The 20,995-nt window shown below is 46.5% G+C and overlaps 1 protein-coding gene across 2 annotated transcripts in view; it reads left to right on the top strand.

Annotated features, from left to right (window-relative positions):
• MXI1 (MAX interactor 1, dimerization protein) overlaps positions 1 to 20,995 on the top strand; it is a 56,024-nt gene that overhangs the window by 7,622 nt on the left and 27,407 nt on the right. The window contains exons 1-3 of one of the 2 annotated variants that reach the window (XM_063405336.1): positions 2,568 to 3,024; positions 3,724 to 3,856; positions 19,847 to 19,876. In XM_063405336.1, the coding sequence (XP_063261406.1) occupies positions 2,952 to 3,024; positions 3,724 to 3,856; positions 19,847 to 19,876 (236 nt within the window). In that variant the 5' untranslated portion in view covers positions 2,568 to 2,951. Of the gene's footprint in view, positions 1 to 2,567; positions 3,025 to 3,723; positions 3,857 to 19,846; positions 19,877 to 20,995 lie in introns of those variants that run through there. The other variant, XM_063405335.1, reaches the window with a different exon arrangement.

Genomic DNA, 20,995 nt, shown 5'->3' with positions numbered 1-20,995 from the left:
CTTTGTTTTGCACTGATTTTTTTTTTCTAATTGTACATTGTTTACTTCAGAAACAAAGACTTGGAAGCTGAGCTGAAGTGGAAATGCAGGAGTTTATCCTACATCATTTCACACAGAACTGATCGTGCTGTTACTTCATTCCAGGGCTGATTTAATTCACCATGTGCATCAAGGTCCCTCTCCTTGATCCTCTTTTGTTTTGTATCTTGAACTTTACCTTCATGAGGCTGACACTGATATGCTCCTCACCTACTCCCTCATTTTCCAGCCATGGCTTTCCCTATTTAATCTCTACAATGGCACCACATTATCTCCCAATGTGCCATCAGAACAGCTAGTGACAGTGGATGCTCACAAGAGCCTGTTCTGTGGTGATTTTGGGGCTTCATCATGAATTTGGGGGGTTGAAGTTGTGGGATTTGAGTTTTTCAATGTTTGGTATTGCTAATCCTGAGAGGCAAATGGCTCACTGGTTTTGGAAGTAGGTTAAAGGAAGCACAGTTAGAGCCCAGAAATGCTCCTGAGTTAACCTCACTGTTGTGGAGATGTCTGTGCACCTGTGTCCTTCTCCCTAATCCAAGATCTTAAGAGTAGTCCTTGAGACTGTTCAAATTTGGAATTTTCCATGTGCATTTAACAGTCTCCTCTATGGGCAGTTTGCAGTGTAGAAATATGAGGTGGGGAGAGAGAATACTTCATTCCCTGAGCTCTCCCCCAGACAAAAGCCAGTCTTTACACGTGTTATGATCTGGCTGGGTGTAGGTGTATGAGTGGAGACTGTCCTGTCTGAGCAAGGGCTGGGACTGGCTTTCCCAGAATGAGGGAGGGGTGTCCCTGGAGGTGTCCCAGCTTCCTTTGTTTTTCAGCTGCCCCACCTTAAGAGAAACAAAACAAATCAACCCCCAGAGATTCGGAGATGAAAAGGTCTGTGTAAGAACTGAATCGTGGTATTATTTTTACCTCCATCAGTTGCAAGCCTGCAGTTTTCTGAGGAAACCTCAGAAATAGTGAATCAGCAAATGGTGTGTAGAGAAAAGTTAGCTACCCTGAACCCACTTTTTTCAGGCCTTCTCTAGTTGAGTGCTGCCAACTCTTGCAACTCCATCCCGAGTCTCCTGATACTTTGTGCTCTGCCTAAAGCCCTTGCTACCAGACATAAGCCATTGATTGAGAATCTCTGATTTTTTTTTTGGAGTTTTTTCAAGGTACTTTTCTGTCTCCCATTGTGATGGAGGAATGTTTGCAAATGTAACCAGTCACGGCCTAAAGGTTCAGAAAATAACCCCAGTCAGAACTACAAAACAGTCTTTGGAGGGTTTCTAAGTCAGAATCAGTTGAAGATTCAGATATTTACTGTGAATGTTCAGATTCTGATCTTGAATGTTCTCTGAGTGCATCCTTTTTGAGTAAGTCAAATATTTTGGAGACTGGTATCATACAATTCTATGTTATCAGGTTGTTAAGCTCCATCCCAGCTAATGCTGAAGTTGGTAAAATTCAGGGTGGTAAAAGTGATCCAAGGGTTTGTACTTGCATGAAAATCAGGATGTAAATACATTATTAAAATTCTGAAAAGAGTGATCGTACTGAAAGGTGTGTGACAGCATTTATTAAAATGTTGAGATGGTCACTGTTCTGCCTTGTTAATGTGCCACTTCAAATACAGTGAGTTTGCTGTCTACGGTATCTCTTGTCTATGCTCTTAAATCATCTGTGCACATTGAAAAATGGGTCTTGCTCCTCAGCCTCCCGTGAAAAACAATGTATCAGTCACTCCAGGTGGGAATTCCTGGCACCCTTTTTTTAGTTACATCTCCACAGGTGAGATGTGGAGTTTCCACACGGTGGCTTTGTCCTTGCCCAGCCCTGTCAGTCCCGTGTGGGTGGGCATGGAGCCGTCACCTGCAGTGCTGTGCCCGGGCTGGGCCTCTCGGTTCCAGAGAGACACGGAGCTCCTGGAGTAGGTGCTGTGGAGGGGGACAGAGTTGATCCGGGGAAAGGCTGAGGGAGCTGGGCCTGTTCAGCCTCAAGAAGAGATGACTGAGAGGGGATTTGTCAATGTCTGTCTGTTTGAAGGGAGGTGTCAGAGGTTGGGCCGGGTTCTTTTCGGTGGTGCCCAGCAATGGGACTAGTGGCAACGGGCACAAACTGATACACAGAAGTCCCAGCTGAATATGAGGAATTGTGCAAGTAGCTGAGCACTGGCGCAGATTGCCCAGAGCGGTGTGGAGTCTCTCTCACTGGAGATATTCCAGAGCCATCTGGATGCAATCCTGTACACTGTGCTCAGGAGTGACCCTGCTTGAGCAGGGAGGTTGACCCACCGTGGTCCCTCCCAGCGTGACCCACTCTGTGTTTCTGTTTGCTGACCACCGCCACCGCCTCGGGGTGTGGCTGGGCACGGAGGCACGGCCTCAGGCGTGGGGACACACAGCCGGCAGGGCGGTGCGTGTGCCGCAGCTCCGGCACGCTCCGGCGGCGCTGGGCGCTCCCGGGAACTGCATTTCCCAGCCCGCCCCGCTGCGGCCCGCCCCGCCCGCCCGGGAGCGCCGGGCAGAGGTAAACAAAGTGCTGCGAGGCGGCGGGCGGGGCGGCGGCCGGAGGGGCCGGTCCCGCCGCGGGGCTGCGATCCTGGCAGGGCCCGGCGCGGGGCTCGATCCGGGCCGGCCGCGGGGGCAGCGCTGGGGACGGGGCCGGGGCAGGAATAAGCGCTCGCCGCTTCCCGGCGGGAGCATCCCGGAGCGGCTCCGTGCTCGGGCATTTCCTCGCGTGTTCCCTCGCCGCCCCTCGCCCTCCCAGGAGAGCCGCCCCCGGGACGGTGTGACGAGGCTCGGGCACTGGGCAGAGACGGCGATCCCCGGCGCCTCCCCACCGCAGCCGGCCCCGTGTCCAGCGGGGAAGCCGGGAGCGTGGGGGCGGAGGGCGGCCCGGGGCTGCGGAGTCCCCCGGCCATGGAGCAGGTCCAGATGATCAACATCCAGCGGCTGCTGGAGGCGGCCGAGTATCTGGAGCGAAGGGAGAGAGGTAATGGGGGGAGGATGGGTGCCCTCCGTGAGGGGAGCGGGTCTGGGGTCAGAGCCCACCGAGGGCGAGAGTGACCCCGGAGAGGGATCAGAGCGGGTGTTTGCGGGCGGAATGGTGGTAAATCCCCGACGGTGAGGGGTTGAGTGAAGGATAGGGCTGATGAGCCCTCCCGGAGGCGGTGGGTTTTTGCAGAGTGGGGGAGATTGACGTGGATGTGGTTTCTGGGAGGAAAAGGGGGGATTGATGTGAAAGTTTTCCACTGGGCAGGAGGGATGGTGGTGGGTGGCTCTGGCTCAGCAGAGACGTCAGTGGCACAGTGAAATACATCTCGTTTGCCTGGTTCAGATAGGTTGAGCAGAGGAGAGACATGAGGCACTCTCTGGACTGTCGTGGTATTTTTTTTTAATATTTTCAGTGTTTGAGTGGTGGTGTCTTTCCTCCAGGGTTGGCAAAGACTTTATATTTCCCTTTCTCCCTTTTCTCCAACTCCCAGTCCACTTCCCTGTGAATATATCCTCAGTCATTTCCCTGAGCTGTTGTGGTTAAGAGCCTCCCCAGCTAGGCCAGTGGGTTAGTGGTGAGGCCTGCCTGCTGACTTTTTTCTTTTTTTTTTTTTCCTCCTTTTTTTCTTTGTTGTTATTGTTGTTGTTTTGTTGGTTTGTTTTGTTTCTAATGCCTTGCCTGTTGATTCCCTTGCAGAATGTGAACACGGCTATGCCTCAACGTTCCCCTCAGTTCCAAGCCCTGGACTGCAAGAGCCGAAGCCCACGCGGAGGCTGAGCCGGGCGCGGAAGTACAGCGGCAGCGGCAGCATCGCCAGCATTGCCACCAGGTACGGGGACAGGGCTGCCGGGGGGTCACAGCTGCAGAAAAAAGCTGGAGGCAGTGGAGAGGAGCTTGCTCTCTTGGGAAAATGGGAAGAGTCTGAACAGCTAGAGGGATTCAGAGCTGGGGTGCACGTCCATTCTGGATCCGTGGCACTGGGAGAGGAGGGGACACGAGGGAGCTGGATCTGAAGTGGCACTGCCAGCTGACACCATGCCAAGCCTCAGATGCTGCAGAGGGAAGGGGAATAGGGAGAGCTGTTCATAAGGTTAAGGGAGGAGGTAGGAATAGCTATTCCCATTATATACAGCTGATGTCTTTCCAACCCAGAAATCACTGCTTTTAAGGGATAGTGCATGTGCAGCCTGGGTGCTTTGGGATTGTAATGACAGGCATGATTCGAAGCAAGGAAATGTTTTGAAATGGATCCCCTACAACAAATGGGAGAGAGGGAGATGACTGACTGACTGTAATGTACAACATGTTAAAAATTCAGTTCAGGAAAACAAAGCTGTCTTTCAGTCTGCCTTTCAGGGCAGTGGGATTTCCCAGCTTTTGATAGCTTGGTAATTGTAGAACTCCATTTTTTGACACTTTTCTTATTATACAATGCCATGTTTCTTGGCGTCTTAGATCTAGAGGAGACAACAGGATTAAACCTATTGCCAGGTGCTGTGCTTGCATCTGCCTCTTCCCTCTCATTCATTTTCTTTTTATTTTTGTTTGCTACCTTCTGTAGATTTGTTCAGACCTTGTTGAGACATTCAAACTTTAGAAGCATAAAGTATGCCTTTGAAAAGGCATTTGCAAGCTTGCTTTTGCTGCAGCAAGGCCTGTGCAATCCATAAAATGGTGGCAGGTGGCTCAGGTGATTAAGGCTTTCTTAAGGCCATTGGGAAGGACCTGTAAAGGCCTAAGGGAAAGGTGCCTTTGCTTGCAGTGATTCTGCTTCGGCAGCATTTGATAATAAAGGTTGTTTGAAGCTATGTTAGGACACCTTGCTGTGGGGAAGTTTTCTTCATCAGGATCAGCATATCTTGAGCTCTTTGTATGCTGAATGTTTGTATTTACTTCCCTACTTCATCCAGCCTCTCCTAATATGAGGGCAGTTGTAGCTCTTTACTGTTTATCGTGAACCAAAGTCTCCAGTCCTGTGACTTTGTGTTGGAAAATGATGGCAAATGCTGAATTGAGGTTGGTATTTTTCCCTCTAGGTTTCCCACATACTATTTTTCCATCCCACACCTCTTTGTCTCAAAGGCCTTTGTCATGGCAACCTGCCCTTCTCCAGAGGAGGGCTGGAAGCACATCCCCCTCAGGAACTCCTTAGCACTGAATCCAGCAGCCTGCAGGCTGGAGAGGGATGCAGAGCACTCCCAGTCCCTGGGGCCAGGGTGCTCACAGGCCCTGCCAGCACGGAGCCCCAGGCACAGCTCTCCTGGGGCAGCTCTGGTGCTGACACCAGCCCGCTGGGCCCTTGAGCCTGACAGGCTGAATATGTTCATGTGGGGGGAAAGGCAACAGAGAAGCAGAAAAGGTACTTTCTAGTCTTACTTAAACCTTCTTTATACAATGAATACTGAGGCCAAATTGAATCTTGAGAGTGAGAGCATTGTTACACAGAGCATTGCCTCCCGTGGTTGTTTCAGCCTCAGGGAGTGACCAGTGTCAGGTCTGCTCCAGACACAGACCAGAGTGGGTTTTTTGGGGAACTCAGACCTTACGTGCACAGTTGGAAATGGAAGTTTCTTTTAGCACAAGTCGTAGCAGCTTGCACTTGCTGTAGGAGATGGCAGGCCTTCCAGATGGCTGAAGTGCCGGGAAGTGACAACTGTGAAGTTTAGGGTGCCTCCAAATTCACTGCAGTGTCTTTTGTGTGATGCTGAGTATAGCATCAGCCTTGTTTAAGGAAGGCTCTGTATCATCTCTTCCTGTTAAAATCAAAGGGGCAATTCAGTAAGTTCTGTCTGGTGAAGCTGGAATGGACTTTGAATTAAATATCAAGTCCTTGATGAGGAACAAAACTTATATTTCATGTGTGGACGAGAGATTTTCATCGTTTGCTTTTGTCTCAAAATGTTTCATTAGTGTAGAGAAATTATGCTTTTATATCTCATGCAGATCTTGTAATTTAACAGCATCCTGTAAAAATGTCTCTCAAGCAACCTTGGGAAAACAATGATGTTTTCCTCCTTTTTTTTTTTTTTTCAATTTACACACTTTTACAAATTGGCAGGTGTACATTGTTGACGGTCGTTATTGAACCAAGTAATCCATGGTTTTGTGGTGCAGGGTATTTATGAAGCCTAGTTGCTTGTTTGATTCATGGTTTAAAACCAAGTATTTCCCTGCAGCATTTGCAGCCCAGACATGACAGCTATTTCCTCCCAACTAGCTCTGTGCTGTCATTGCACAAACACCCGGAAAGTTCTGAGGAGCAGACAGCTCAGTTCTGGATGGCAATGGTGGAGCAAATCTTATTCTTACAGAGCTATGGTGGTCTCACAGTCTCAGCAAAATAATTCTTTTCTACCCCAAATAGGGGTGTGCGGATAAGAGGGGAAAACATTGCTTCATGATCTCTAATTCATGTGATGCAATTTTAAAGAAGGATGTTGTGCTCAGGTCCTCTTTTCCTTTGCTTGTCTCTGTTGTGCAACCAACAACATGGAGATTGCTGCAGAGGGCTTCCCTCTGCAATCAGTATCTACATGAACGTGCAGTGTTTTGTGTAGGTATTTGGGGGACCTAGTGAATGTGAGTTAAAACATGGATGTGTTTAAAAATACAGTTTTGCTTTAGTTGGGGATATTTCAGTATGGAAGATTATCCACCTGCAGAAAATATGTGGAGAATCACAGTCATTTTTACCTGGTATTTATAATAGGCAAGGGAAGCTTTTTTTTTTTTTTTTTTACAATTCCTACTTAACACATAGATAAAAGCAAAAACCCAAATAAATTAAAAACCCAATTTAGCCAACGTGTTACATTTGAATTGAATATTGCCTCCTCGAATTTGCTCTTAAGAAAACTATCTTCTGGATTTTGGAATGCGATGAAAAATGAACAGAGGTTTGTTACAGCATGTAGTATCACTTATTTAATGTTGCTTTCTTCAGAAGATGTTTCTCAGGCAGAACCTGAGTTCTGAAAAGTTGCTAGAGAGGTGAAGTAGTCTTTGTTGGGAGTCCAGTTCTGTGGGTACATTAACTTGCACTCAATGTCACTGGAAACTGCTCTCATGGACCCTACATGTGCAGTTCTAATAGACCCAATTATTTGAAAGGTTCATTTAGTTAGTTAGGATTAGCCTGGCTTGGTATTTATACATTTTGGAAAATAATTAAGAAGACTTTTTAATCAATTTAAATCATTGTGTCAGCAGGAAATAAAATAAACAGTAGGGTTGCTAAATTATTTTTCCCCCAATAATACTGTCAATTTAATGAAGTTAAGATTTATAATGAAATCTGAAATTGCATTGCAATATTAGATTGTCATTCATGTTTTGTTTTTATTTAGGCTCTCAGACATGCAGAAAGCCTGTTGTTTTTTGGGCTAATCCTGAGGAAATAGCAGCAGCACTGGGAGCCCTCAGCTCTCCCAAGAGACCCATGTTGTTAAGGGCTCTCAAAGAATCTATTGCTCAGTTCCATGGGGAAGGATTTGATCTCTGTCCAGTTTCTTTTTCCTTTCATTTTCATCTCTTCCCATTATCCCCCCTTGTGTCTGGGGCTGCTTCCCAAGGGCCTTTCAGACACCTGCATTCTGGTAGCAGGTTGCTTGCAGAGCTTGGAGTCAGCAGCTCTGGTGGGCATGGTAAAGGATTTTGGACATGTTATCTTGGAAATCTGGGTGTCTGGGCTTCTTTGCCTTTCTGGCTGTTCTACTGCTTCAGCTCCTCATTTTCTCTGTCACTGCACTCTCGTCTACCCGTATGAAAATCCCATCACTTGGTTCTGTGCTGAATCTTCTCTGTAGGCCTTCACTCTCATATCCTTTCAAACTCTCTCTGGAGGGTCAGTATGGGGACTGTGCTGCTGAGACCCTCAGGTATTCTTGGCTGTAAGCTTGGTTTGCTGACAGTGTCGCAGAGCAGGGACTGAGGGGTGGGTGTGTAGGTGTGCATTAGGTACTCCTTGTGCCTTAGGTGATGGCTTCATGTGGCCCAAGTTCACAAACACAGAACCTCAGAGGATGTGGCTGCAGGTGAATCTGCAAGTCAGCCTTGGGTGTCTGGTGCACAAGAAAGCTGATTTACCACAGCAGCAGTGCTGTGTACCTCACTGTGCAGGGGAGGAGTAGGGGGTTGGTGAACATTGCACAGTTTTAATATATTAGATCTTTTCTGTCAAAAGAGATTTTCACCCTCCGCCCTCCACATCGTGCTGCTGACTGAGTACCTGGCAATTTTCAGTCCTTCCTAGGGACTCTGGAGTTAGGACAGTGCTGTAATTACGCTTTTATTGGGAGGGAGGATGTGCAGGTGGCTGAGTGGTTTGCCTGTCTTGTGTAAGGAATTTCTGAAAGAGCAAATTGCTGTGTCAGCTCTTGTTGATCTCTTTTTCTGCACAAAGCCCCTAGCCCTGTCTTCCTGTCCCAGAGACCTGATCTCTGAGACTTTCTGTGCACATCTTTCCTGCTTCCTAGGCTCTATGGGTTGTTACTTGTTTCTGGATAATACTTTGTTTATTTGCTTGTGAGTGTTTCGGGGTTTTTTTAATCCTCTTGCACTGGATCACACCTCACTCCACAGCTAGTGGGAGTTGAGTTTTGACTCGCTGTGTGTAGGTGGGTTAGAATCTGGCCCTTGTGTAATATGGGGGAGATGGAGGCTGCTTTCTGCCTCAAGCCTGGTAGTGCCTTGTAGTGAAGCTCTATTCATGGCTCAGGACCTGGTTTTGCTTCATAGAGTACAAATCCACACGTGTAAAACAAAGTATGTGTGAGATCTGCTGTGCCATGGTTTGAGTTATGCTTCATTTTGATAAAGTACAAGCAGTGTGATAGTATCTGGAATCTTCATCTTCCTGTTGAAACTTCATCTGGAAGTACGGGGAGATGTTGCCTCCCAGTAGAGAATATACCTGAATATGCTGGTCAATTTTTCAAGAAAGGGAAGCTGAACAAAGCTGAGGTGTTAAGGATTGCTTTTCTCTTAGAGATGTTGAGGGAGACTGGCCAGCAGTATTGAATATTATGAGGTATGTGCATGACTTCTGCTTGAGAAAGCATAGTGATAGTGTTAAGTGTTGGGCTGGGAAACTGGATTGGTGATCCATGCACAAGAGGCAAATCAGCCCATATTGGAATCCTGCTGTCTTTGTGGGTTTGTACTGGCATACAGGTGCTCAGAGGAGGCTGGCAGGTAGGACTGTACTCACAGAACTCTGTTCAGCCTCGGCACATCCCCTCTGCCCATTCGGTGTAATTTGCCCCAGTGCAATCTGCAAGTGTAGATAAGCAACTCCCAGTGATGCCAGAGTTTCTGAACCTGCCAGCGCTAGATTGTGAGATCCTGCCACGATTTGGAAAATGAAAAGGTACCCCATGTAGGTGAGGGTTTGTATATAGTGTCTTCTCAGTGGTGCATGGCTTTGCATACAACTGGCAGGTTACCAGGGAAAACACAGAAAGTGGGGTGAACCCAGCAAATGGCATGAAAGGCATAAACTCCACTTCCTGGCGAGGAATGAGGCCTCCAAAAGTGCAAGACCTGATGTAGCCATTTCCATAAGGGAACCCACTGCTTTTCCTCTTTATCACCTTGTTTATTTTATAACCCTCCAAGGAAGAAGATCCTGCAGAGCTGCAGTTCCTGTTTTCCTTTGTGTATTAACAATATAACCGTGTATAGGGATATCTGGGCGGCAGAGAGTCTATGCAGAAACCCACAATTCTAGGCTCAATTTATACTTTGTACTTTCAGTAGCTGTAAAATGTAATTTGTGTTCTCTTTAGACTATCTAAGTTGTGCAAAGAGGCCTTTGTGTAAACTAGAAGTAGGCCCAGTTGTTGATGTTATCTGCAACCGAGCTGTAATTCTCTGCTGCAGCATCTGTCTGCTGTGAAGTGTCACTGTGTGTGGCTGAAGGCTCATGATGCCTTTGTCCTCCCAGATTTGGGGAATCCTGTACAGGAGTGTGCTGTTCTGCAGCAGGGGGAGTCAGTCAGGGCTGGTGCTGTTGGTGTCAGAGCGGTGCTGCAGCTGCCGTGAGCTGGTTTGCGTCACTGATCACAGTGCTCGTGTGATGGCAGGACACTCCACGGTTTGGTTCTTATGTCCTCAGAGTCTTTTGAAATCTGAAGCTTGTTAGACCCAGCCCCCAGAGAAATTTGGTGTCCTGGGATGGTGGGGAGCACATTTGGGCCAAACCTGGTCAACTGTTCCTGCAATTCTCTTGTTTTCTCTTTCCATTGTATTCAGTGTACAAGGAATTCTCTGGTTTAAGTCATATTCCTTCTCTGTCAGTTGTTTTGGTTTTTTTCCCCATCTCAGCACATTTGTACCCTTTTTATATCTTCTCTGTGTAATGCTTCATCCACGACACATGCAGGGATTTATCCTTCATGCTTTTGTTTAACCTGACCTGGTGCTGTGCTCGGCAGTGAATTGGTTGTCACCTGTGGTGTTGTTTCCATCTGCTCCCCTGTTTGTAGGTAAGACTGACTTTTTCCTTTCTTGCTCCTGATTGAGCTTACAAAACCATTTCTATTTCTGACCCAAACAGACTGGTCAATGTCCTGCTGCTGAGTTAATTGTCTTGCTTGTTGGAGTTCCTGCTGTTCATCATCTCCTGATCCCTCTTGACAAACTTCTGCCCAGATTCAAAGACTGGCTGCTGTCTGTTCTCCTCCTGAGAGTGTTGGCTCTTACTCCCTACCTTCTTTGAACCAACAAAGATAGGATTTGTTTTTGTTGACTTATTTTGGGCTCTCTTGATCAGAGGCTGTGGGTCTCTGGGGCTGTGCACTTGGCTGGCCTTTGCCTGGATCTCTTCTCTATGAGACACTGCCTTGTTGATCAGCTCCGAGAGAACAGGCCTGCTTTTTCCATCTTGCTGGATATATTCCCATCTCTCTTTTCTGTGTTCCCTACTGTACTTTCAGTCCTTTCATTCTCTGATATGAAAGTGATTTCACTTCAGTTCTGTTGCTTTATGAATCCAGTTTGAAGTAGCTTTAAATGATTTCCAATATTATCCTAATTACTTGTTTATGCTTTGCTGCTTGGTCTGTGACAAGCAGGCGTGTGGACTGAGAGCAATTCTTTTGCCTCGGTTTTGATTAAAGTTCCTCTCCATAAAGTAGTCGATTATTTTCTGAAAGCTTCTCATTTATCTCCTACCATCTGTTACACCATGAAGAAGGGAGAAGTTGTGGGAAAGGACAGATGACATTGGGATTGCTGGGACTGCTGCTCCAGTGGTCATTGCCCAGGTGCCTGGGCAGCACTAAAGCAGCATACAGGCATGGTAAGGTAACATAGTTTGGTTTGCCTTTAACAGTGAGGCTGCAAAGTGCAGCAGTTCATGAACTGCTTCACAAGCAGCCTGGCCATCTGGGAGCTGTGGGAGGTAGCCACCTTGCAGCCTTCATGTTAGTTAGTGCTGCTTGTGAGCTAGAGCTGTAAGAACAGAAGAAATCGAAACTCTTCTCTTTTTCTCAGCCTTTCTTTTCCATGGATTTCCAAAATGCTGGATGAGTGTGTCCCTGTTGACAGAATCCAGTCCCAGACATAAGGACATCTGGGTTTTCGTCCCGGTTTTCTTATAGCCTGTGGAGTCTTTGTGCCTCAGTTTCCCTAGTACAACATGTAGCTAACAGTGTTAATGTATTTTCCCATTTTAAACTATATTTCCCCTGCCTTCATGTCCAGGCACAGTATTGCAGCAGTGTAGTTGTAACATGAGAGATAACTAACAAGCTTAAATAGAAGTGAAGGAAGTCTGGCCTGGCCCACAGCCATACAAATGCCATCAGTTTCTTTTCAAACAAAGTGCAGTTCAGTCAGGTGGTGTTTACTCAAAAAGCCTCATTTTCCTCAGTGCATCTGAAGGCAGTTTCTTGAGGGCAGAAGATGCGTGTTTGCAGAGAAGTACGTGTTCCCCAAACAGCCTGCTGCACTGCAGAGGACACTGCCCAGGCTATTTCTGGAACTGACCATCTTCCTCAAAAGGGTAATGTTATGTGTGGGAAGAAGCATGGTATAGGGCAGGGGCCTGGCATGCTGGGCCCTTGGATCATTTCCTGAGTCTGCTGCCGAAAGGCTGCACGATCTGGGCACGTCAGATGACCTACATGGGTCCTACCATCTGCACATTGTATGGTTCCCACCATCTGTACGTTGGGGTAATGCACACACTTTTCTAATCCTGTTTTCTGGGAGCAGTATAGATGTTTTGGAGCTTGTAACTGTTTGAAAGAAAGTGACACTTCAGCTCCTAAGTTTTCTAGGAAGATTTGAAAATTGCCTCCTGTGTCTTTATTCCTTTTCTGTGAACCACTGCAATGCAGGTACCAGCAACTGGGTTCTGGTTCTGATGTGGCCTTGGAAGGGGCCAAGTCCCTGACCATGTAGTGGGACTCACATATCCTGCTGGAAGTCAGCAGGACAAGGGACCACATAGAGGAGTGTTTGTATTTTGCTGTCCTCATTCTTTGTCATGCTCTTCCTTGTTCATGGGAGAGCTTGGAAGTGCCATGGTGACATTTTTCTTGAGCAGATCATGAGATACACAGTTTTGTCAATGTGTTAAAAAGAAGGCAATAATCTGTTTACAAGAAGCTCAAACTCCCTTGCATCATGGATCACAGACAGGAATCTTGCCTTGGTGAAGGCAAAAATATTCTTTTTCCTGACATGTGAGAATCTACCTGAATTGTCCAAGTTCTAAATTGCTATAGAAGATGTCTGCTGCAAGAACAAGGGGGATGGACTACGGTTTCTCTACTGAAATGGCTAAGGTACTTCCCCAAGTGAACATATATCAGCCTTTGTCTCTGATGTTTGTGTACCAGCCCCTTTTGACGTGGTTCATTGTGGGCTGGGAAGAGAAGGAAGTGGTTTCTGTAGGACTTTTGCTCATTTGTGGCAGAAGTTAGAAGGCAGACAGATGGAACTATGAATACCACTTTGGAGAACTTGCTCCACTCTTGGCTGCTGTCAGCTGCCCGGTGTCCAGTCAGCAAGCCCCTTTCAAGCTTATTATGGGAGTCCCCACACTGTTCCTCACACTGATCTTTTCCAAAATACGCTGGGATCTGGGCTGTGGAAGTGGCAGTGGTGCACAGCCAGAGGGACACCAGCAGGACCTGTGCTCAGAACATGCAGAGTGGCCCAGAAAACCAGGTCCTTTGGGGGTCTTCATGGAAGTGCTCGGAGAGACATGAAGATGCAATTCTGGTTGATCTGTTTCCTAGCTTTCAGTTTGGAAAGTGAGGATGCATGACAATAAATGTGCTTGTGAGCTGCCCAGCCACTGCTCTCGGTGAGCCTGTCGAAAAGCCTGTAAGGAAAGCACCAGTTCTGTATTCAGAGCAGGGCTTGGCTTGAGGCCACGCGTTGAACAATGAAGAGAAAACAAAATATTGAATAGCTGCTTGTTCAGCAAACCTAGTTCCTCTTGGCTGTGCAGGGCCCTGCATGAGGACAGTTTTCCCCTAGCATTTGGGGCTAGGGTGAACATGTAGGGTCTCAGGTGGTGCAGGAAAAAGCCCACACCAGCACACTTGTTCTTAGACTGCACAGCAGGGAGGAAATCCAGCTGGGGGCTTCTTTGCTGGCCCCAGACTGCAGCACTGAATGCAAACAACATTCCTGCTCTGGCTTGGAAAACCTTTGCCTGCAGAGTGCCACCTTGTGCTGCTTATTAAGATGTTAGTCTGGTTTGGGGGAGCTCAGCTCTGGAACTGGGATAAACTCGTGCTCAGCAAGGAGGAGCTGTCTTCCTGCTTTTTTCTCCCATGTGCTGAAAAAGCAGAACATGCACCAACAGAACAATGTTGGTTCCCCGGCTGAGGGTTGTGTCTGATATGTCTGTTGGTTGAGTTTTATCAGTAAATTAACCCTGCTTTTGTTGTTGTCTCCCATTTTAGATTGTTCTCTGGCACTTTGTACAGTGGTGTTTGAGAGTCAGATTAGCCCACTTGGTAGAGAGTGGGCAAGACATCAAGGCTGGTTTAGGTTTGGGTTGTTGTTGGTCGTGGGCTTTTTTCTCACTTTCTCACTTACACTTCACAATGGTTACCTGGTTTTTGGGGGGTTATTTGACCCAAGAGTCAGATGGCATGAGTGTTCATGTTAGCTGTGTCTGGGATGCTTGAGAGCAGCTACCTTATCCTGGGGTTCAGGGAACCCAAATTAAATACCCTACTCTGCCACAGGTTTCTTATGTGACCGTGGGAAAATTATTTATAATTTCAGTGTGTTGGTGTTGCCCCCCTGCATAAAAAGTATTATTAATTTGGAAATGTTGCAAACAGAAAATAATGGTTATGGGGGAGCAGGTAGCAAATTGAGAGAGGGTGTGTAAATACGGTAGGTGACTTTAAATATATTTACTTCTTGAAAGGAAGTATGCAGTATACTTTTAAAAGTTGTTTTGACTGAATCTTGCAGGAAACTTTCCCAATACTATGTAGAAACCCAGGGGTAGGTGACTTTCTACAGTTGTGAACCACGTGGAAGAGCTCTCTTCCGCTCTTTGAGCTGAAAACAGACTGTGGGGCCATTTCTCCTTTTCCAAAGATGAACAAACATGAACAGATGCCAGTACGGCTGCGTTCCCTTCTCTGTTGGAGACGGAGAATGTGAACTTTGGAAAGGGTCTGGCTTGATCCTGGGAAAACAACTTTGATCAGAGTCTTAGGAGGAATCTGATACCGTGTCTGTCTAAGAGCGACAGAAAAACTAGCCAGAGTTTGGGGCCAGGTTAATCTGGTGCATCTCTATTGACGTCAGTGAGAAGGTGAAACAGTCTGTTCCATCCCCTCATCTCAGCTCCTCGTGGAGAAAAATTCACTCTGGACCTCGAGGCCAGACGGTGTAGGGGCTCATGAGGTAGAAATGGTTTAAGATAATTTTTGTCTCTGGTATTGCTTGGAAGGAAACGTTTTGTTAGATTTGCTGATATGCAAGGCTGAGGTGATGCTCTTGTTAGACTTGAGGCTGCTACTTGCAAAGGGCATAAGGACAGCAGCAGAAGGATTCCTGCTCCGGCTGTGCCATCTTCTGTTCAGCTGCATCTTGCTCCTCCTCTCTGTAGGAGCTCATGGCAGTGTTGAGTACCATAAGTTGCTGTGTTCCCAAGGTGCCCCTGCAGCTCTCTGAGGGCCAGACTTCTGGGCCTCCCAGAGGTGAGGTGGGTTCACAACTCCCTTAGAAAGAGCTGTTGAGCATCTCTATCTGGGCAGGAGGAGTTAATTCTTGTGTAGCCCTCAGTTGACTTGCCCTTGGGCTGGAAGCCTCACGTGCTACTGCTGGGAAGGTTCTCTGTGGGCTTCCCAGGCTGGCTCCTGCACTGGCTGCCTAGGCTGCTTTGGTGTTGATCCACTTGGAACCCTGGCAAAACACTGGGGGGTCTTCAGCCAGTAAGTTCTGTTTTGTGGACACAGGTGAATTTAAAATGTGAAAAAGCTTGATCACCCTTCTTTTCCATGATTTTGTCGTTTCTGAGGAGGAAGTTGCATAAAAGAGACCAGTACTGTAGTTCACTGGCTTCAGAAGGGTTGGTTATTCTTGGCTTGGGGAATGGAAGAAGGCATTTCCTGCAGGGGAGTTTAGTGGCCCAGTGAATGGGTGTCAGCAGAGCCAGAAGGTGGGAAGGGTCTGTAAAATGAAGAAGAATGAGCTTGTATATGTTGTGATGATGCATAAGCAGGAGAAGTAGCTGAACCTCAGTGAAGTAGGACAGAAAGCAATTGGCCTGGTCTGCAGATGAATGTTCTTGTTTTGCTAAACATGATTCAGGTAACTGTACCCTAATTTTCACATGCTGGTGGGATATTTATTTCGTTGTTAAACTCTTGATAAAGCTGAGTGGGGTGAGTGAATTTGGAGAAGCACTGGGTCTGTGTAGGCATTCAGGATGTACTGGAAGAGGCCCCTTATGGCCAGCAGCACCTCCTGAGACAACAGTATATCTGTTGTGATGCAGATGGAGTCCTGGACTCCTCTGAAGCTAGGAGCTGATGCCAAATACAAGCAGGAAAATGATCAGGTTCAAGAGAGATGACAGGATCGTTGGGCCATCTGTGTATTGCATAGGACAAGGGCTCTTGAGGGCTGTGTTTTCCTCAGTACAAAATAGTTACCTCACTGAGAACCCAAACCAAATGCAGATGTTCTGCAAATGCATGTATTTGCCCATTTATCTATAATAAATGTGTAAACCAGAAAGGTCAGCTGTGTTTAATGTCATATGGCAGCTTTGTGATTTTAATTACAGTAAAAACCCCAATGACAAATGTATTCAGTGCTCTTTAGAGCTTGTTCCTTTCTGATGCAGTTAGTCATGTTGCCTTACCTGTGCTTGGGCAAAGTGTGGCTGCCTCTGCCATGGTAGAAGAGATTTTATTTAAACAAAGAAAATGGAGTAAAGTGGCAAATTACTTGCAGGTTTTCATTTACTAGGAGACTTCAGTGCTTAATGTTTCAGCAACACCTTGTTACTACATTGGATAGCAAGGTTGCAGGCAGTATCACTGGCACAAAAAGGTTGTTGCATTTGACCTTAAATTGGAATGACTGACAATAACTGCTTCCTCTTTTTTCCTATTCTGTATGCAGTTTCAGGTGTCTGGGGTAAATTGGGATAACTTGAGTTTGTCCTCTTTCAACTTTTTGTTGCCAAAATCTTGTCAGGCTGCTCTGCTATTTTTGTTGTTGTTTGCTTGGTTTCTTTATCTTAAGCTTCTGAAACTCATTCTTGATCTTTTTCCAAGCTGTTTTCAAAATGTAGAGAGCAGGATCCTCCTCCTTCGTAACATTTCTTCAGTTTTTAGGAGTGGTTATCAGTTTGGGTGTTTTAAATTGACTATTAAAGAACCGACTGCTATAGAAACCTGACTTTTAATCAAGGACCCTGCAGACAGTTTGTGCTTGAGCTACTTTTAAATTTCAGATGACGTTTTGAGCAGTGCCAGTACGTGTGCTTGGTCTCTTGTTTTCCCCTCTGAATGTGTCCATACCCACCTGGCTGTGGTTTCAGCTTTGCAGGTTCTTCTTCCCCTGCCCACCTGAGAGCAGGGATGTGAATTCCCCTGGTTTGTGGTCCGTGCTCAGCAGCAGTGCCCTTGTTCCGCCGGGTGACACAGGCTGTGGCTGTCAGCAGCAGCACAGCAGTGTCATACCGAGAGCTCTGGTCACCTGCTGTTGTACAACCAGAGTGTCCCCCAAGTTCTGGTGGGAGTGTTCAGCTGTGGTGCTCATCCTGTACCCATCAAAAAGCTGGTGATGGTGCACAAGGGAGAGGCCTTGATTTCAGTCTGCTGATAGTCCCTGAGTTCTCAGTTGATGATAAGACCAGCTCACTTAAAGAGATCCAGTTACATTTGTTTTTGTACCTATTTAAGACACTTCTTTTTCTGAGTTGTATCGGTAGAGGTTCCTCCACTTCTTTCAACTTCACTGACAGCATTGCCCTTGTTTAACTCCAAATAAATCTTAGTAACACATGCAGCCCAAAGACGAGAGGTAAAAACTAATCTTCAGATGAGGAGATGAAAAATTTTCATAGAAAATGAAATTAATAATGAACAGAAGATAGAGGGTTTTTTCCCTTTATGTGTGGTCTAAGTGAAAGGAAACTGTCACAGAAAATATGAGTTAGTGAATGGTGATAGTGGGGAACAGTGCTGGACTTTTTTCCTAAATTTGGGTGAAATAAAAAAATTAAAACTTCTCCAGATGTCCCTAGTGACTAAGGAAGACATAGGCAGGTAAAAGAAGAAGCTTTCCTGTAGGATTCATTCAGTGCTGCTGAGATTCTTTTGTTTGCATTCAGCTTCAGTGGGAAGGTGTTGGAGGGGTTGCTTTTTTTTGCTTGCACAGACGTGGTTAAAAGTCACAGCAAATATTTCCTGACTTGGTGAAAAGCCTGTGACCTCTCAGTTGTCTTGTTCATCAGAAGGCAGATAGGTAATAAAGAGTCTCCTGTGTGAGAGGAGTAAGGAGAACCCGCTGTTTTAATTTTGTTCACAGCAGTGGGCCAAACTTTGTTCTCTCAGTGCTGGCCTTGGTAATTGGCTCGATATAATATCGGAATTCAAGCCATTGCATATCTTTGGCCTTATAACTGCTAATGTCATAGCCAAGAAGAGTGCACAGTCTCCTGCAGGAACACAGAGTAAAAAAGAACAATAAGCATGTTTCAAACTACACATGGGCAGTGATTCTAAAGGGCCTCAGCTCAGTCTTGATGAGTTCATTTGGGTTCAAGTTGCCTGGACAAATGGATTTTGCTGGTTTAGACTCGGGGGGCAGGGGGGAGGAAGGGAGTGTGGGTTTGATATGTGAGATTTTCTGGACTAGATATTATGTTCATGTTTCTGATTCCTGGGAAGTAGAATGAAGCAGAATGAAGGCATCCACTGCTTTTGGGAGGGAATTCAGGGGTTTTCTGAGCATGAAGTGTTTGACTATAGTGTGCCTTGCCTTTAGGGTGTCCCATGTCCTGCTGAGCAAGGTGGCTTGCACAGGTATATAGTAACATTCTGGTTTTCCTCTGCTCTCAGGCATGGTCAGCTAAGACTCATTTACCTTGTTTTTTGCAGACATCCACAGTTTATTCATGATTTTCAATGAGGTTCTAACACCTGTTAGGCGCTCCTCCTTCCTTTTTTTGGAGAAGCATTTAATTATGACAGGGTTTCCCTTGGAGCACATCCTTCATTCAGTTCCCTAATTGTAGAATTCTCTGTGGGATTCTCCAGATGGGGGATAGAGGATAATCTTCTCAGAGCTCCGGAAGAAATGTGATGCCAAATTAGAGAAAATAGATCCTTTTTATTAAGCTCTTGGGTTCTTTTTACTCTTATTTTAAGGTGACCTTCTGTTAAAGAGATGTGTTGGACAAATGGCTATCCTTTTAAATAATCCTGAACAACCTTACCTGGGTTAGATTAGAAATCCTGAATGGATTTAAACTTTTTTTGCCATTCATTCTGTCATCACAGAGACAGGGAGAATGAACGTGCCTGTTTCCCTTTTGTTTCTGGTTGGTTTCATTTTCAAGCTGCAAAGCTCTAAATTAAGGAATACTGGCACTGTGCTTGGCATGGTGGGCAGGAATAAAGACAAAGCCCCCTCCTTTGTTGAGTGTCACAGTGTCACTCTGTGGGTTGTCGCTGCATGCTGGTGTTGTGGCAGTGCTGTTCCCATCCCCGAGGGGTTTCCAGACATCCTAAATGTGTGTACAGTGCCAGTGATGTTTGCAAACGTGGCAGTACTGGCCATCCCACTCTGTGCCCAAATGTTGGCCGTGTCTGCTTCTGCTAAATTGGCTAAGTCTGGCATGTGATGGCTGAGGGGCTCCAGGGGCTGTCCCTACAGAGCCAGTTCTACTGGAAGGAAGGTTCCCATGCCTTTGATGCACAAATTAATGCTCCATGAGCTCCTGTGTTAGCAGATGATAACGATATTTTTATAGGGTGAATGAAGAAACTAAAGCACAAAGAAAAAACTTCAGCCCTGTACTGAGTTGGCGGCAGTGCCAGGAGTCTGGTCCCTTGTTCTAATCATTGCCTCTCTTTGGGATTTTGTGTGCATTTAAGTCTCTGGGGAACATTTTCTTTAGCAGTAAGGGCACCAGCTTTTGCTCTGGAGGGAAGGAACATCTTGACAGCAAGGAGGCTGAGATTATAGATTTTAATGTGTATAGTTGGTTGGCTCTGCACTGTGATGTGCCAGTGGGGATGTGTACAGCTCACAGCAGTTGAACTTCGGTGCTCAGAGGTCAAAGGTGACTAATCCAAATTTTTTTTTTATCTTCCAGGTCTACGCACAACGAACTAGAAAAGAACCGGTGAGTAGCTAATGAGCTGAATTCTAAAAAATGTAGGCCTGGTAAGTGTAATGTGCTTTGACCTTACCCATGCAGGTGCTGTTTGATCTGCTTAGACAGCTGTGAGTGACCACGCTGCATCATGCAGTTTTAAAAGTTGGGGGGAAGACACAAAAAGATCTGAAAAAGAAGCTTTGTTTTTGGTTGTTTTCTTCTCTCTCTCTGAAAAGGCAAGAAGTGACCCAGTTTTGTGACTAATCTGTATGCAGAGTAAATACTGTTCTTCTCCTGACACAGTGAAATCTGATTGGGGCGCTTTCCATACATGAGGTTGCTACGGGATCAGGTTTCTTGGGCGCTGGGTACTCTGTGTTACCATGAAGAGAAGGGCAGAGCCCTGTGCTCTGCACCCTCTCCCCCCACCCCTGCCCCGGGCTGTGATGGTCTCTGTAGCACAGAAGAAAATGCCATTGTCCAGAGGTCTGGCTACCAGCGCTCCTGCAGAGTGCTCTTCCAACCTGTTCGAGGGTTGTGCCTGTTTATCCTTGAATCTGACGTTTTAGCAAGCCCTGCAGTTTTGGTAGTTGGCTGCCTCTCCTATATGACTCAACCCTTTTGTAACAGGAGTTAAAGTAAGATAAATACCATTGAGACAAGGGGAGCTAGTTCACACACAGATCAGATTATCGCCTTCCATTCAGGATGCTATAGTTAAGGTTGTGGCAGGGTTTCCATTATAAACTTATCTTGGCTCTTCTGTGGCATTTTAGGGGGGCTGAGGGTGGGTGTCTGTGTTTTTTGTGGCTGCTGTAACAAAGGCGGTGCTCTGGCCAGCTGCTCCTATGAAGAAACCCCCAGGGTGGGAAGGAAAGCTGAGTCTAAATAGGTTGATTGCCTCCTCTTCTCTCTTAGCAGCCATCATTTAACAAGGGGTGGGAGGACTGTGAGGATGGCCAAAGACACACAGAGGCTTTGAGCCAAGTGTGTATTTGCATTCAGACAAGAACCCCACGTGGCTTCAAGGGAACTGGGGCTGAGTACCTCATGAATTGTGTTGCCCTCGGTTTCCCCCACATCTGCCTCCCCCTAGCAGCAGCAATTTTGGGAAGCAGCTTGGCCTTTGGATGGTGTGGATGTTTT

This window comes from Prinia subflava, chromosome 9 (genome assembly GCF_021018805.1).
Source record: "Prinia subflava isolate CZ2003 ecotype Zambia chromosome 9, Cam_Psub_1.2, whole genome shotgun sequence".
NCBI classification, from domain to species: domain Eukaryota; kingdom Metazoa; phylum Chordata; class Aves; order Passeriformes; family Cisticolidae; genus Prinia; species Prinia subflava.
The sequence above is the reverse complement of the archived record's forward strand: the minus strand, read 5'-3'. Positions and strand labels throughout refer to the sequence as shown.